The 17,160-nt window shown below is 63.1% G+C and overlaps 1 protein-coding gene across 13 annotated transcripts in view; it reads right to left on the bottom strand.

The window, feature by feature from the left end:
- NCOR2 (nuclear receptor corepressor 2) overlaps positions 1-17,160 on the bottom strand; it is a 160,233-nt gene that overhangs the window by 64,380 nt on the left and 78,693 nt on the right. For 9 of the 13 annotated variants that reach the window (XM_053929082.2, XM_053929087.2, XM_053929083.2 and 6 more), the window contains exons 11-15: positions 15,588-15,760; positions 14,722-14,815; positions 12,139-12,317; positions 9,163-9,217; positions 6,246-6,344 (exon numbers count right to left, since the gene is read on the bottom strand). In XM_053929082.2, coding sequence (XP_053785057.1) covers positions 6,246-6,344; positions 9,163-9,217; positions 12,139-12,317; positions 14,722-14,815; positions 15,588-15,760 — 600 coding nt within the window. The remainder of the gene's footprint in view (positions 1-6,245; positions 6,345-9,162; positions 9,218-12,138; positions 12,318-14,721; positions 14,816-15,587; positions 15,761-17,160) is intronic. The other 4 variants (XM_053929084.2, XM_071221858.1, XM_053929089.2 and 1 more) reach the window with 1 other exon arrangement.

Below are 17,160 nucleotides of genomic sequence, written 5' to 3'. Positions count from 1 at the left end.
GGGTGGGAAGAGGGACCAGGGAGGAGAGGGGGTGTGGGCTCACTTGTCTGAGACAGAGAAGCAGAGCAGAAACAAACAGGGAAACAGAGGGGCCAACCCGAGGCGAGAGGGAGACCTGGGGTGAGGGGCCTGCCCTCCCCACTGGCAGTGAGGAGCTGGACTGGGCAGCAGGACAGGAAGAGCAGCAGCCCCAGGGCCCTGCCGGCCTGCAGCTGGAGGGAGGAGGCAGCCCCCTCCCTGGACATCCCGCTCAGGCCCGGGGAGGGGCAGGACCAGAGGCTGGGCGCCCAGGAGGGACGCTACCTCTCCCCACACCCTGCTCTGCGGACACAGGAGACCACAGACGATGCAGTCGAAAGGAGACCCAACTGGACCTGCTCTCCAGCCGCCCCCTCTGCCCTCTGCACCCAATGGGATGAACCCAGTGACAACTCACCCTTGAGGACATGCTCCCCCACCCCTGGGAGGCCTTGCCGCCGCACAGTTACTACTGCCCCCGGGACAGGCCCTGCTGCCCGGCCGGCAGCAGCCTCACCCTCGTCCCCGACGGTTTGCACAGTTAAGGTCAACTACTGACCACAGCGTTCCTGGCCTCGGGTTTGCCACTCGTGGGGATAACTCGGCCCCTCACCCTGAATCACAAACTGAAACCACTGTGACGTCACCCGGTGCTCGGAGCTGGCCCGGCCTCAGCCAGTGACTCACCTTGGGGAGAGGACTTCCGGGCCATGGCCCCGCCCACGAGGTCACCAGGATGGGGGCCAGGAGACGGGGCTTGGCCCTTTCCCACCACAGCTCAGCCACGCGAGCTCTGGGGAGTTGGGCATGAGGCATGTAGCATGCCAAAGTTTACGGCGGGGCCCATGGTTCCCTCTGCTGGAATACGGAGAAGCTTCCAGAAAGCGCACGGCACCCTCTGTTCAAGGAGAAAGCCATTCTGGCAGTCCCAGCACATCCCCCCAGCCTCCCGCCGGCTCAGGGCCAGGCGCAGCGCAGTGGACGGCAGGATGGGCCTTGTCCCTCTTGGACAGGGTGGAGGGCTGCACAGGTCTGAGGGTCTGAGCCCACACACACCCACGGCCGGCGCGCCACCTCAGGGAGTTTTAGGTTCCCCGTTCGTAAGTACTCGTGCCGTCCAAACGCAGCTGTCAGGGAATGGACAGACAGTGAGGTGTGGAGCGTGCGGCGAGGGCGGGGGCCAACTGAATAAGGTGGGGGCCCGTGCCACAGTCATGCACTCGGGCAGGTCGTCCCCCCGTACAGACGGGCCAGGTCCCCTTGTAGCCACTGAGAATTCCCTCAGCTGTCCGTGGCCTCTGACTTAAGACCCAGCTCTCTCAGCCCCCCTGGGAAACCCCAGTGGCCAGCCAGGGCTGCCAGGGAGCCTGCACTGTGCCTCGGTTTCCCCTTCTGCCACCTGCTCACCAGCGCTGCCCGGGTGCCTATTAGAAACACAGGCTCCCAGGCCCCACCAAGGGCCGCCCAGACTCTGCATTTCCACAGCCCTCCCGGGGAAAGCCCTCTTGAGAACATCGGCTGGACACCAGCTGTGTCTCGGGGCCTGTGACTCAGTCTCTCCCTCCATGACCCCGGGAGAGCATGGCCGGAGGCCGCTGCTCCAGCCAAGTGGCCAGTGGTGCTGGGACGGGGAGGAAGGGCTCCACCCAGGGAGCGGGACTTCCCACCGCTGGCCTGGAGCCGAGTGGGCCTTCTCTGGTCACCGCCAGCTCCAGTGCCACCAAGGCAGAACCTGCGGAGGGAGCGCCAGAGAAGTCGCCGGGGTACCCCCGTCTCGACCTGCGGCACGAGCCGGCCAGCTCTGGGAGTGCACCTTCTATGAGGGGGGCTCTGCCGGCCGGGGAACAGCTGCCATGTGTGCGCCGGCCCCGCGGAGGCCCCCCAAGTCTGCCTCGGCAGCTCCTCGTCAGGGCAGTCAACAGGCAAGCCGGACGGCCGCCCCTCCTCGGCTCCCTGAACAGCAGGTCTGCGGGGCTCTGTCCCCCGGCATGCAGCAGGCCCTTGATAAAGGCCCTCTGGACGCACACCCCCTACTGTGCGCCCGACACCCTGGGGAGGAGGGTCAATCTTGGGGAAGAAGGCAACAGGGACTGTCGTGGGAGCATCTGTGGAGCTGGTGGTGTCCACCACCCCTCGTGGCCGTCTGTGGCAGTGGGTGGCCCTGAGCCACGGAACCACTCCAGGACCACAGACAGGCCACAGCCTCCGGGAGAGGGGGATTCTGGGGGTGCTGAGAGAGACTGCAAGAGACAGAGGGGGGGTGACAGGAGAGACAGACTGGAGGGGGAGCAGCCTCTGCATCTCAGAGGCGTACGTGGTACAGAGGGCCCTGAGGGTTGCCCCAGAGAAACGGAAGGGACTTCCAGCTGCCGGCCTCCAGGGCCGAGTGGAGGGGCTACCCGGGGAGTGGAGCCGGACAGACAGCCGTGCAGGAAGCCCTCCGTCACCGCCGGACGCAGCGGCAGAACACCCCACGGACAGCGAGCTCAGTCGGTGCCGGGTTCCGACAGTCTGGCTGCACCAGCCCCGAGCTGCAGGCAGGCCCCCGCATCTGGCAGACTCCTCAGGGAGCCCCTTCCCTACCTGAGCCTCTGTCTCCTCTTCTGTACAATGGGGACAATTCCAGGGCCCCTCCCACAAAGCTGCTCCAAGTCACCCCCTCGGAGCCCCCGGCACAGCCTGGCCCGTGGTTCTAGCTGGGACTGAGTGAATGTCCCCGTGGGGCGGTTTCACCCTGCCCCGCCCCTGCTGTGGTGGCCACAGCAGCATCACCATCCTCGTCACCCCACAGGGCTCAGAGCCCCAGGAACCCCAACAGGGCTCCCACGTCTCACTGGACACCCAGTGTTCCCCCACCAAGGCGTCCAGCGAATACTGGCCATGACAACCAGAGTCTGCTTCCAAAACTAGAGGGACCCAGGCAGATGGGGTGCGTCTGGCAGGCTCCCACCTAGAGATAAAGCCCCATGGATGGCTCAGCCTCCACCCACCTGCGGAGACCTGCTGGGAGGGAGGGGCCACGTCCTGTCCCTGCTGGGAGCGACCTGGTCATCCATCCTCCCATGGTTGCAGGCGAGACTGGTGGGGGGAGGGGGGCTTCTCTGGGAGGGAAGCCCACAAGGAAAAGTGGTCCAGGGCAGGCAGCAAGGGAAGGGGCCTGGGACGCTCACCTCACCCCAAGTCTTGAGCTGCCAGAGGTGGGGGCTGAGTGTGGGTCAGAAACAAGAGGCTGTGACCTGGCACCTGGTGTGCCTCACGCAGCAGGTGACTGCCCTCCCCCAGCAGGCCTGGCCGCCCAGCCCGGCGCAGGGTCACCGCCTGCCCACATCCACCCTCCTTGCAAGACGCATTGGCAAAATCACGGGGCTGACAAAAGCGGGAGGGAGGGTGATGCCCAGGCCGGTGCAGCAGTCGCATCTCGGGTTAACAGGAGGGGCTGCGGGGCCCAGAGGGCCCACCATCTATTTCGCTGTCAGGGGGCAGAGAGCAGAGGGGCGGCCCCGGAGTCCACACTTGGGCGGACCCCTTTATTCCACAGTCATGAACAGGGCTGGCGGTGGTGTGAGGGCCGCGTATCTGCCCGCCGAGTCCTTCCAGCACCCGTCAGTCACTGTCCCTGGCAGGTCCTGGGGCACAACTGTATTTCTGCTGCAGCCCCGGGGGGGACATGTGCCATCTTCCAAGGAGGCAGGGCCCCCTGCCCTGCCTTCCTCTGTCTTTCCGCGAGAGGCAGAGCACAGCGGCGGCAGCGGGGGCAGGGTGGGCTCCTTTCTCCATGCGGGGAGCCCCAGCCTGAGACTCCAGCTTGAGCCCAGAGGGTGAACCTCAGCAGGGCAGCCCACGACCTCGGCATCACAGGTGCCACGGCTGGCCCAGGACGGCTCAGGCACAGAGGGCACCGATGCTTCTCCTCGGGCAGGAAACGTCCCTGGGCCCGGCCACCGTGCTAAACCATGCAACCCCTTCTTTCCCTCTCCCCTGCCCCGCCACACCCTAACCCGAGGTCTGACCCTGGGCGCTGGGGGCAGGTTTCAAGAGCAAAGGTGAGTTGTTTGACCCAGACAGAGCGTCACTGTTGTTCTTCACATGACCCGAGATTTAAAATGAGGCAGTTTCACATAAGACCAGACTTCCAGTTCATCATCCAGAAACCCCAGAAGACACAGGGCCACCTGGCCAGGAGTCAGGCGGAGCTGACACGTGGCACATGTTCTCCCGTTAGCCACAGGCCTCAGCGCTCCCTACTGCCTCCCCCCGGCACGGAAGTCCAGTGTGAGCTGCCCTTCATTGTCACGTTTGCACTCGTTTTCCCTCTCTACTCGGGGAATGTGAGCAAAAGAAAAAAGAGGGTCCCCCGGCTTTTCTCCATTCCTCCACTTACTTAAGACCCAGGAAGTATGGAGACCCCTGTTCCGAAGAACAGGGCTCTCTGAGGCCCCGCAACTTCATACCTGCTGTTCCCTCGGCCCAGGGCCCCTCACTTCCATCCTGTCCACCTGGGGGTGCCCCTCATGCAGGTCCACCGCTGCCTTGGAACTGCCTGTTTACACCTGGTCTGCCAACCAGCGTGGACCCTGGTGCCCGGCACACAATGTCCAAGGCACAGAGGTGGGTCAAGGAACAGAGCGGAAGGCACATCAGCCAGCAGACATGGGGCCCCGACACCCCCACCCCCAGCACTCGCTGGGGGCCGTCCCCTTCCTCAGTGACATCAACAGGTCTCCACCTCCCTCCATGCCACAGGGCTCGGGGCCCCTCCCTGCCCCTCTCCTCACCACAGCCCCCAGCCCAGCCCCCAGAAAGGGCCTCCACAAAGGTGTGAGGAGGGACCAGAAAGACCAGCAAGAAAACTGGCGTAAGCACTCAACAAGTAGCTGACGACGTTTTTAAAATAAATCGGAAGGCCTTCCGCACCTCCTGTTTTGCCACAGCCCCCACCCCACCCCACTGCTGCCATGCCTCAGCCAATGTGTGCTTCCTGCCAGACTTTTATTGGGGTTGTTGCCTCTCAGTCTAGAAACTTCTGAACGCACTTCCGTCTCGAGAATGCCACAGCGAGGTCTTTGGAATGCGGTAGCTCCATGCCAGCGAGCCTCAGTTTCACACGTCTGGCTGACAGAAAACCCTGTCCACAGCCAAACGCAGCCCCTCTTCAAGGACCCAGGCCGGCGAGCACCAACACTCCGTCCCGGTCATTCCGGCCCAATGTTCAGAGCGCCGTGAGGGGCAGCTGGACCCATCAACAGGTTTGCCTCCCTGACCGCACGTGGCGGGGGAGGGGATCCCACTCCGGAAGCATGGTTCCCAGCACACGAGTTCCGAGACACGGGTGTGGGTTTGGAAGCCACACGCACCCACCCGCCGCAGGCTGTGGGGCTGGGTCTCCGAGTGGCCACTTTACTCACAGTGGACGCTGGGACCTCAGTGGGGATGGCTGAACTCGCTCCTGCTGGGAGCTCCCAGGATGAGCCAGGCTGATTCTCAACAGCCCGGAAGCAAAACCGATCCGTCCCCTGCTCTCGTCCCCCCTGGCACTAGGCACTCACGGCCCCCCCCTTGGAGCGCGGGCACAGAACCCCGTCATCGTCCCCATTCTGTCCTGAGTATCTTTTCAAACCGACGCCTTTTGCTTTTAACTCAGAGGTCAACAGACTTTTTCTGCAAAGAAGTCGACAGGAAACCTCCTGGGCTCTGCAGCTCCTGTCACGACTCCTCAACCCAGCTGTGGCGACAGAGAAGCCGCCCCAGCCACAGGTAAATGAGTGGGCGTGGCTGTGTGCCAATGAAGCTTTATTCACAAAAGCAGACGGCCCTTCCCGGAGCACTGACCTGACTTAACCCTTCAGTCGCCCCCTAAGCAGTGAGGTCTGAAAAATCACAGGCTGAAGAGTGGGCTCCTCTTTCTTTCAAACAGGCATTAACATACGCACAAAAAACAATCACAAGTTTCTAAATGTTAACTTTGTGGGCCAGCCCACATTAGCCAGGAGACACAGCCCTTGCTCAGAAAATGCAGCCTTTTAACCACTGAGCCCAGGGGTCGCCAAGCTGAGTTCTAGAATTTTCCAGGCTGAGAACAAAGTGGCCATCTCTCCCAGCTCTGTTCTCTGCTGCTGGGGAGGGCCAAGCGTCCCCAGAGAGGGCATCCCAGCCACCCCGGAGGGAGCCGATGCTAAGCATGCTGGGAGCCGGTCCCAGGGGCCAACCGCCTGGTGCTCGCCTCTCACCTGGCCCTTCCCGCGCCGCCGGTAGCTCCGCCTCACCAGGCTCTTGTAGTTCTCATTCTTCTTGGTCAGGTAGTAATAGAGGACACACTCAGCCACCGTCTGCGGGCGGAGAGAGATAACGCTGAGGGGTGCCCTGTGTGGGCAGGCAAGGCGGGCGGCCAGGAGCCTGGGTTCAAATCCCACCTCTTCCACACCCCGGCTGCGTGACCTTGGCCAGGCTACCTCATCTGGCCTCAGCTTCCTCGCCTATGAAATGGGGACACTAACCACACACACTGCAGCCCTGTCACGGAGATCAATTAAGTTAATAAGGGCCCAGGGCGGCGCCAGGCCCAGAGACCATGTGACGGAGGTGCTCCCTGCTCTGCTGATGCTAGTGGTGACTGACGACAGAGCTGTCATCTGCCCTCCCCAGCCCCAGGACATCAAGGCTTTCGGCTCCCAGTTGGGTGAATTCAGGTCCCCAACCCGGGCTGGGTCCCCTTTCTCTCACCCCACCCTCCTCTTCTCCCGCATTTGGGGCCTGAGCAGATCCTTTCGGGCTTTGCACCTCCACACTGACCCGTGTCCCCACGCCGCTCCCCACCCCGTGAAACATTTACGGCTTTTCTCTGCCCTGGTCCTTTTCACCTGGACCTGGATCCGAGTCCCTCCTCCTCCCTGTCCTAAAGGGCCCAGTTGGGGGCAGCCTCAGAAACAGCGGGGGACTCCGAGAAGACACCTGCCCCTGTGGCCTCGAGCCCCGTCAGTGCCAGCAGCTGGTACTGACGTAATGCTTAGAGCCGGGCCTTGCCAGGAACTCGCCCCAAGGAGTGCTGCCCGGGGGCTGCCGGACGTGGAGGCTGGTGGAAGGCGCCCCTCACCCCTACCCACCTCCCCACACCCACCCTGAATGGAGGCCACCCCCAGGCAAGAAACACATTTTATGATCCGATGCTGGTGTTTTCGAGCGGGGCAATGGGCATGTTCGACTTCCCCTTGGACAAGTCAGGAGAGCACCGTCCCGAGCTGGGTGACCGTGACTGCCCCTCAGTGGCAGCAGTCCCTAGATGACCACAGCTGGCCAGGCCCCAGGGCTCCCATCCTGCCGTCAGCCTCACTCACACTCTGGACCGGCACAGGGCCGTGGGCACCCCGTGCTTCAGACCCTTCTGGAAGCTCTAGTTAAGTCTTGTCCTGGGCCACCTCTGAGCCAAGGAACACTGTCACATTTACCCTCCAGTGTAGGGACCTCGGATCCCCTCGTCCCCAAACAGTGCTGCTCAGGTGCCAATTTCTGCAACCCCTGCCACCGTCTCCAGGAGGCTCCTGGGTCGCCTGACCCTTAGCAAGGTACCGTCACTAACTCGGGGGAAAGGCTACGAGGGGGGACCCCCCCAAAAAACCCCGGAATTGTCTTCTTGAGGGCAGGTCCTTGCAGTCCAGGCCTCCCCCGCTAGGTGAGTGATCTAGGGACCCATCTGCATTGGGGCACCAGCTGGTGTTGTTGTGAGAGGCTGCGCTGGGCTTCAGTGAGTTTCCTAGAAATTCACTCTCTCAGTGTGCTTGTTCGCCCACCCATGACGGGTGACGTAGGAGCGCGCCTGCCCGCGCCGCACTGAGTGTTCAGCAGTTTTTGACCCAAAGTGGCACGACCCCTGTGCCCCACCCTCCCTGTTCACTCAGTCTCATCTCAAGCGACTTTTTTTTTGCTTCCCCAGATGAAAAAAGTCCCCAAAGGGAAACGTTTTGCCGATGTGGAAGAGGCGGAACAAGAAACGGCAGCACCTGTAAAAGGCATCAAAGCCGACGAGTTCAAACACTGTTTTGAGCCATGGGGAAAAGTCTCGACAGGTGTGTTGTATCAAACGGAGAGCACTATGAAGGTGACTGAGTGGAAGCATGTAAGAATAAACACACGGTTTTTTGGAAACAAACTCCGGGTTTTCCCTCATATTTGGTTTTCCAGGTGGGGAAGAGGCGCTCCCCCCGCCACCCCGTCCCCATCCAGTCCTCTGGTGATCAGCTCATTAAGGGCAGACCTGGGAACAACGGGGACCCGGGAAGGCAACCTGGCTCCCCCACTCCGCCACCCTGCCACAGTCGGCAGGGCACTCACTGGCAGAGCTGGGGGTGGGTGAACACCCCCGCCCCAGCCCTGAGAAATGAGATTTAGGGGAATGCTGCTTATGACACCCAGAACAGCAGCCCTGGAAGACAAACCTTGGGGAGAACCCGTTCCCACTCTGGCCTGTGACCCCAGGGTTCCGAGGGCTGACTGATGATGGGCTGATCCAGCCCCTGCGCCAGCTTCTCCTACCTGTGGCCCCTATGGGCACTGCCCTGTCCAGCCTCGGGATGCCCAAAGGGGGCTTTACTATCCTTAGGGATGCCTTGTGTCTACCTGCCAAGAGGGGGCTGGAGCAGAAAGGGACACTGCCCCAGGCTGTCCTGGGGCCAAGGTGGGGTTCAAGGACAGCATCGCGGGCAAGTATGTCTGACGAGGACGGGACCTGCCAGCAGCACGCCTGCCTTGGCGTCCGGGAGTCAGCACACAGGGAGAAGCAGAGAGACCAGAAGGGCCACTGCGTCCAACCCCCTGGAAGAACGCCACTCTGGCCTATAAAGCCTTAATGAAGGCATCACAGCTGCCAGACCCATGCCGGGTCTGCAAGGACGCCGGCTGCTCCGTGGTGGCGCAGAGACGCCCTGCACACAGCTCTCCTGGGGTTTCCCAGCGTGGAGCCCCGCCTCTGTGGGCCCGGGAGGCTGGGGCGGGGCCTGCGGCTGCTTCTCCCCAGAGGGGAGGAGGAAGGAAGGACTGACAGACACAGCAACAAGAGCAAGAGGCAGGCGAGCAGAGGCCTGGCGGGCGGGGACAGAATGGACGCCAGTAGGGCACGGGGTGGGGCGGCTGGGCTGGCGGACATCCACTCACCTTCCTCTCCAGGAAAGATGCGATCAGGCCAAAGTTCTTGGGGTGCTGCATGAACCTGTGGGGAGAGAGGGGTGAGCCTGAGACCCGGCCGAGGGGCGCTTCCCAGCTGGGCGGCCGCCGAGCTCCCGGGCGCCTGCCATCTCTGCTGGCCTGGCTGGGCGGGCACCGCCCCTCTCGGAGCAATTAAGCCCACGGGGGTGTGGGAAGGGCTGGGCGGGCGGGCCAAGGGCTAAGAGAGGGCGTTCCTTGGAGTGAGTCACTGGTTTTAGCGCCTTTGAAAATATATTTGTTTGTCCTGCTGGAGGCGGCTTCCAGGAAAAACGAGGACATGGCATGCAGCTCTTTGGTGGGGTTCCCCCCCTTCTAAAATCTGCTTTTGTTTCTGTCTCCAGCTGGGCCTGGGAAGCTGGCCTCGCGGGGCCCCCACCGGGCCCCCACCCGCAAGGCCGCAGGTCAGGTCTCCAGCGGTGAGAGCACAGGCTGAGTGCCCTGGGGGCGTGGGGGGGTGGTGTGCAGAGCAAGCCAGCCAAGGAGGCGGCAAGAAGGGACTTCAGCCAGAGGGGGTGGCAGGGAGCTGGCTGGCGCCCTACCAACTGGCTTCCTGCAGAACTGGGAGAATGACTGGGAAAGAGCCCCGCCAGGCTGAAATTCCAGGGCCGCAAGACCAGCGGGCAGTGGGGGCAGAGATGTGGGTCAGGGCTGCACTGGCCCCAGGGATGCTGGGTGGAGTCGCTGGTGAAGCGGGGCCCTGGGTCCCCCAGAGGGAGCCTGGGCCAGTGCCTGACCCTCCAGATGGCTGGGCAGGAGGCCAGCACACCCCGCCCCTGCTCCCCAACCAGACCCCGGAGAATTGGGAAGGGCCTCTTCTCTCTTCCCGGAGGAAGTCAGCCTGCAGTCGGTGGTGGGCTTCCCCACCCGGGCTCCCACCACCTCAGGCAGTTTGCAAGGTTGGAGAGCCCTCCTTTTCCAGACGGTCAGCTTCCCCTCCCCACCCCTCCCGATCGCTGCCCCCTAGAGGCACTGTCCTTCCCCTTCGGGGGCTTCCCCAAGCAGAGGTGGGCGCCCGGGAGTCTGGTTGGGAAATTCCTAGGCCACCTGTCCACCTCCCTCCCATTAGCACCTGTACCCTCTTCCAACAACAGAGCACGCACCGTGAGGGGCACCACGAGGCAGCCAAACCTCGAGGCGTGCTGGCTGACCCCGTTTACAGATGGGGAGACAGAGGCTCAGGGAGCGGGCATGGTGGGGCTCCACGCCACCCACACGTGATCTTCACAGGCCCTGAGCACCACCAATCCCTCCGAATGTGAGACCCCAACCAGGACCACACTCCAGGACAGGCGTGTGCTGCCAGCCGGGGCCCTGGTCTGTGAACCAACAGCTGCGGTCCCTACGTCTGAACGGCAGCAGGGAATCTCCAGAAAGGCTGAAACACAGCGAGCACCCAGAAACAGCTTTTTCCTTTTTTAAAATAAATCAGTAGAAATATCAAACACGCTGGGGAATTTCAATACCTAACGCAACAGTAACGCTCAGCACCCTTGACTGTTCCAGTTACTTCACTGGCTTAAAAACGTGGAACACCTCACACGGGCCTTGATCTGATGGGGGAGCAATCGTCTCTGATTGTGAGGACCCGGCAGGAGCCACGGGGGACCTGGGCCTCTCTGTCCCTGAGCTTAAACCCCAGACGCACCACAGGGGACTACCCCCCCCCCCCCCCCCCCGCAGAGCCACTTCCTGCGGGATGCTGCTGAACGGGGTTTGCTGGCAGGTGCCCCCTCCTGCACTGCCAACCTGTCCGCCCCCCTCCCCCACCCTGGAAAGGGCGGAGGCTGCCCCAGGCCCCACCCCAGGCCTGGAAGACACTCTCCCACTGAGGAGGCCCTCTCCAGAGGTGCCGCGGAGGTGGAGGCCGGCGGCCAGGCAGGTAGAGCCTGTCTCCCACATACCTCCTGGTGGGGCACGGAGACCACGTCCATCTGTCTGTCTAGGTCTCCATCTCCCACCCTCCTGCCTCATGGGGTCCAAGGAGGTGCCCTGTTGGTATCGGGGGGTCTTCCGTCTGTCTCCTCAAACTCAGTCATCCTGCTTTTACATTCGGAGGCCCCCGGCTCCGCTCCTCAGCATCCAGCTCCTGCCTCTGCTTCCAAAGCCCCCTGTGCCCTGGCTCACCCCTCCCTGCTCCTGGGCTGTGCCCATCTCGCCTCTACCTTTCGCCAGCTGTGTGGCCTTCAATAAGCGCCTTAACCTCTCTGAGCCTGCTTCCTCCTGTGTCAAGGGGCCGGCCCAGCACTGCTGTTTCGATAGATAAGGAGGGAAAACGCACAAAACCCAGACAACGTTGGCCCAGCGTCTGGGATGCAGTGCCCCGCCGGTCACCGCTTTCCAAGCAGAGTGAAAACCTGAAAGCCGGTGGCCGGCCGCACATCCCGGACCAAGGCGGCAGCAGCCCCGCCCCGAAGCCCTTACACTTCGACTCTCGCAAGCTGCCTTTACACTTCGTCCTGGTGGACTGGTGCCCCCTACACCCACGTCTGCCTGCACAGCAGCATGGGACGTATTTGGAAATGAGACCTCTGCAGACGCAGCAAGGGGAGATGAGGTCAGACTAGAGGAGGGTGGGCCCCACGTTCAACTCGAGTGGTGCTTTCCTAGGAAGATAAGAGATGCAGGGAACACAGAGGGGGGAAAAACATGTGAAGACAGGGGCAGAGATGAAGATGGGGTGACCCAGCTACGAGCCAAGGAATGTCAAAAATTGCCAGAAACCACCAGAAGCCAGGAGGGAAACAGAACAGAGCAATGTCCCCAAGGGCTCCCAGAAGGCACCAGCTGTGCTGACACCTTGACCTTGGACCTCTGGCCCCCAGAACTGGGATCATCGATTCCTGTTGCTCTGGGCCACCCAGTGTGCAGTCACGGTCAAGGCTCGGGTGGGCGGGGTGACAGGCGCGCTGGAGGCTGGGGACTCACTTCTCCCGGAAGGTCTCCTTCTCCTGCTCACTCCACACGTTCATGACCTGGCGGTCCTTGTACACCTTCATGGGGTCGTCCATGAGCCCGTTCATGTTGATGAACTTGATGCGCTGCTGGTCGGCGTCGTACAGCATCGGCGGGATCACGGCCAGCTGGCGCATCTGCTTCTCCAGGTTCTGGAGGGAAACGGGGAGGCGGAGGGCCGGGCAGTCAGGGAGAGCAAGCCGGAGACGGGGCAGGGGAGGGGCAGGCACCCAGCCCACCCTGGGGACCCAGGTGATGCGCGGGGGAGCCAGCGTCCGGGAGCGAGTGAGAGAATGTGGAACCAGAGAGAAGGAAGACGGGGAGCGAAAACATAACAAGCCCGCGCTGGGGGGCGGGGAGTTTAAAGGCAGCCCAGACAGGTTGATGGTGGGCAGGCTGTAAATCAGGTGCAGAGAGCAGCAGCCGCCCAGTCTGCTGAGAGGGGGGCAATGAATCTTCCTTGGGAAACGCAGGGCCATAAAACACTGCGGGAAGATGTTCGGTGCTGCCCGGCCGTCCAGGTTCAGAGGGCGTCAGGGTGGGGAGGGGGCTGCGGGCAGGCTGCAGGACCACGGGCTCCGCAGACACCAGGCCCAGTCTTGGCGTCCAGCTCCTCCCAGGCGCCCACCTGGGATGCGTGGTGGGAGTCACCCACAATGCATCGGGACAGCCATTAGAGGCCCTGAGCTGCCACTCAGCTCAGCTCCACTCTGCAGATCCCTGCTGCAGCCCACGACTGGCTCTTAATTACCCGCCTCGGAAGGCAGGCGAAGACCCAGCCAGCCCACAGTCAGCTAGTTCAAAGGACCCCATGCCCAGCCTCCCACACCGACCTCTCCACTCAAGAGTCGAGGGGAGGCGGGAGTCAGTCCTGATCCAGCTGGGAAAAGGGCCCCCACGGAGGCCTGAGCCTCTCCAGCCTCACCTCGCCAGCTGCCCAAGGCAGAGTGCTGGGGGACCACAGCCGCGGCGGCACCGGGCACCGGCAGGACCCCTGGCTCTGCCGTCTGGGGCTGCCATCCAGCCTTTCCCCACGAGGCCTGCACCCTGGCTGCTGATGGCCCCCTGAAGGAGGGGGTCATTCTCTTTTCCTGCCCAGGGACCCTCAGGTCGGCCTGGGCCGCTGAGGGGAGGTTTCCGCCCTGGTCCCGTTCTGACCCTCTGGACACAGTTCCCTCCACAACCCTGGGGACACTGGTGGCTACGTTCTCACGTGGCCAGCACTTAGGGACACCGAGTCAGCCCAGATGTCTCAGGCCCTGAATCAGGCAGGGCACACACAGGGGAGGGCCTCCCCACTCTGGCTCTGGGGCAAACCAAGCCCGCCCGCATGGCTGTGGGCCACGCTCGTGGCCACGGCACCAGGAGCGGGCGCCGGGCAGACCCAGTGGTGCGGCTGTGGGCAAAGGCGCCCAGAGTTCTGCTTTCCATGGACTGACGGCATCTGAAACAGGGATGTAGCCATGTTTTAAAAGAAAGCCCCTTTTTACTGGTCAGTGAATTACCTGGGTCAGAATGGCCTGGTTAAAATACAGGTTCCCGGGCTCCGCCCTAGGTGGGCTAAATCAGAACCTCACAGGGGGAGGGGAGAGGAGGGGGTTCGAGGAAATTAGCACTTAAACCAGACACCCCATCCCCAGGGCTCTTGGCTGCCCTCTGAACCATCAGGGGGCAGAGCAGCGCTGCCCTGACCCGACAGTCCACCTGCCTTGTCCCGCGTGGGAGCCACTGACGCTCGCGGCTGCCCAGCGCTTTCAAGGGCGTCTGCCGTGACTGAGGAACCGGATTTTTCATTTCATTTCATTTCAGCCGGTTTCAGTGCAAACAGCCACTGGCTACCGCACGGAGCCAGAGCAACACCACGTCCCACCTGGACAGCTGTCCCCAGGAGGAAGAACGCGCCCCTCCTCCTTCAAGGTGCCCTCATTGTGATGGTGGGAACATGGAATGGGGCAGGGGGTGCTGGCAGATCAGACACTTGACCCGAGGGACCCGGGAGGGGCCAGGCCAACACCAGCCCTTCCCCAGGAGCAAGTGCCTCCTCTCTCTGCTTCGGGGCCCTCTCTGGGCTCCAGTTACCATAGCCAGAGTCCCCCAGGCTGAACTCAGGGTGTCCAGGTGACCCCCAGGGAGACCCCCGAGGACACAGAGGCTGAGCTCGAGCTGGCAGGGTGGGGAGGCCTGTCAGAAGGTCCCCACTGGGTGGACAGTGGTGTTGGGGGGCTTCTCCCTCTGTCCCGGCTCTGGGGCAGCGAGCAGCCGACCGAGACCCCCGGCACCCAGGCCCCCTACCGCCTGGACTCAGCCAGTGGAAGGCACTGAAGGAAGGTGGAGGGCGGGAGGGTCCAGATGTCAGGGGACTGACCCCCAGGTTCCGCCCCAATGTGGCGTCACGATGGAGCCACATCCTGCCTGGTGGGCCCTCCTCCGTGGCCCCACTCGCCCGTCGGGCCCGAGCGCCTCACCATCCTGGTTGGGCGGGTCTGCCCACACTTGGGTAACAAGCCCTGGATCCCCACCACCCAGGGCACCTCGGGGTCAAGACTGCGGACTCACCTCCTGCTCCGAAAGGCCGTCGATGATCTCAGACACCTCGTGCTCGCTGCGTGCAGCTGACATGGAGAGCCCGCCGCCCCGCTGGCCCACCCTGCTGAGAGCCAAACAGACACGCTCAGGACCGGCCCCTCGGCAGCCAGCGGCACAGGCCTAAGCCCACAACTTCCCCAGTGGCGGCGTGTGGGCAGCGGGGAGGGGCCGGGGCTCCCACACCCACCCACAGGGATAGCCCCAAGCCAAGGGGTCCAGGGGAGGGTGTGGAGCCTCTGCCCTGACCCAGGAATGCCCAAACCCCGACACCACAGGGGTTCAGACCCTTCTCTCCTAAGATGCCTCAAGAGAGCCTGTGTTATCACTGCTCGTGGCTGGTCACCTTATCTATGTAAAGGGACAAGGACAACAGAGACCAGAGCCACACATCACCGGGCACCTGCTGTGTGCTGGGCCCTGGTACACAGACCTCACTCTGTCTGCACAGCTGCTGCATCTGCCAACATCCTGCCCCTGGCGTCCAAGCCAGGTGGTCCTTTCCCCTTGGATCTGCCCCCAGGATCTCGAACTCAGCCCCCGCGGAGCCCTGCAGGCCACATTAGTGGACGGGGCGGGGCTGGCGGGTGTTAGCCCAGAGCGCAGCAGCAGAAGCGATTGCTCGCAGGAACGCACTTCAGCTTCCGGTGAGAATCTCGGCCACGCAGGGCCTGAGTGCGGCATCCAGGTGCCCGACGTGGCCCCTGGGGCCACCGGTGTGAGACCCTGCTGCGCTGCCCACATCACGCTGGCCAGGGCCCTGCGCTGGCCAGGCCACAGGTCCTGGCATGTGTGGGGCGGGGCGGGGGAAGGGAGCCCGAGGAGGGCGCCCCGCTCACCTCTGCACGCGCTCCTGCAGCTCGCGCTGCTTGCGGATCTCGGGGAACTGCTTCTCGTAGTACTCGCGCACCTTGCTCTCCTTGGCCCGCCGCCGGGGGTTGTTCTCGATGCGCTCCACCTTCTTCTCCCAGGCCTCCATGAGCTGGTCATAGCGCTGGCAGAACTTCTGCTCCTGCAGGCACCGCGGGGGGGCGCTGCTGAGGGCCTGCGCACGCCTGCACGCAGCCGCCCCCCGCCCTGCTCAGGTGCACGGCCACACAGACACATGCACACGGCCACACGGACATGCACACACAGTCACACATGCTTCGTTACCCAGAAACACACATGTGGTCAAAGACACATGCACAGTCACAGACACACAGGCACGCGGTCACACAGACATGCACGCACGGTCACGTGACACCTGGGCAAACCCGGGCCCTTGAAGAAAACCCACGGGCTTCCCCAAGGGCACGGCCCCCTGCCTGGTCTCCCCCTAGAGAGGCCTCGTCTTCTGGACAAGCCCACCCCATCTGCTTCCCAGGCTTGTGCTTTGTGCCATACCCAGGACCCCGCCACCAAACCCAAGGTCGCGAAGATTCACCCCATGGGGTTTTTCTCGGAATGTTACGGGTTTGCACTTTGGCCTCTGATGCACTGTGAGTTAACGTGGTGCTAATTCTGTGAGGTGGGGGTCCAGCCCGTTCTTTGGTGTGTAAATGTGCAGTTGTGCCAGAGCCGTTTGCTGAAGAGACCGCCCTCCGTCACCATCACCGGATGGGCTAGTTTCTGGGCCCTCCCTCCACGCCAGCCCGTTCCCCCCCATCGTCCTTCCTGACACCAGAACCACTGTTCTGAGGACTGTAGCTTTTTAACACGGCTGGGATTGGGAAGTGAGACCCCCAACGTGGTCGCTCTTTTCCAAGGTGGTTTTGGCTATTCGGGGTCCCCTGCAACCCCACGTTCAGGACCAGCTGGCAGCTGCCAGGGTGGAGCGCCATCTGTACGCCGGGGGTCACCCTGAGTGACCGCTCACTCTGGGGCCCAGCACGGTGTGTGCTGACAGTGTTCCCACCCAACGGAAGAGGAAACCGAGGCCAGAAGGTGAATGTCCCGGCCACCCAGCAGGGCAAGGCCGTGGCCCGTCCTGCCCTGCCAGGCGCAGTGTGAAGCGGCTCTACACTTAGGGAGGCAATGAACGGGGGGTGCCCAGTAGGTACCCCCAAAACCAGGGAAGATGGTCACCTGTGACCTCCCCAAAGGCCTCCCACAGGCCTGGGAGAGGGTACCCCTACCCCCCCCCCCCCCCCCCCCCCCCCCCCCGCCGTCCTGAGAGTGCGGCTTGGGCTCCTCTCCCGAGTGTCTAGCAACGCACGCCGGGGACAAGGCAGGGGCTCGCCTGCCCGCCCTGCCCACCACTCAGGCTGCAGAAGCCAGGCAGGCGCTAGGTGGGGACCCGCAGACCCGAGGTCTGGGGGTGTCCGGGCCGAGGCAGGGCCTTTAGCTCACATCCTAAGATCAAGAGCCAGGTCATTCCAGACCACTCCCAACACCCGCATCTTGGCTTCTGCGGTTCATGTGTCCGTTTCA

This window comes from Desmodus rotundus, chromosome 7 (genome assembly GCF_022682495.2).
Source record: "Desmodus rotundus isolate HL8 chromosome 7, HLdesRot8A.1, whole genome shotgun sequence".
Classification (NCBI taxonomy): domain Eukaryota; kingdom Metazoa; phylum Chordata; class Mammalia; order Chiroptera; family Phyllostomidae; genus Desmodus; species Desmodus rotundus.
Note: the sequence above shows the minus strand (reverse complement) of the source record. Positions and strands in the feature narration are given on the sequence as shown.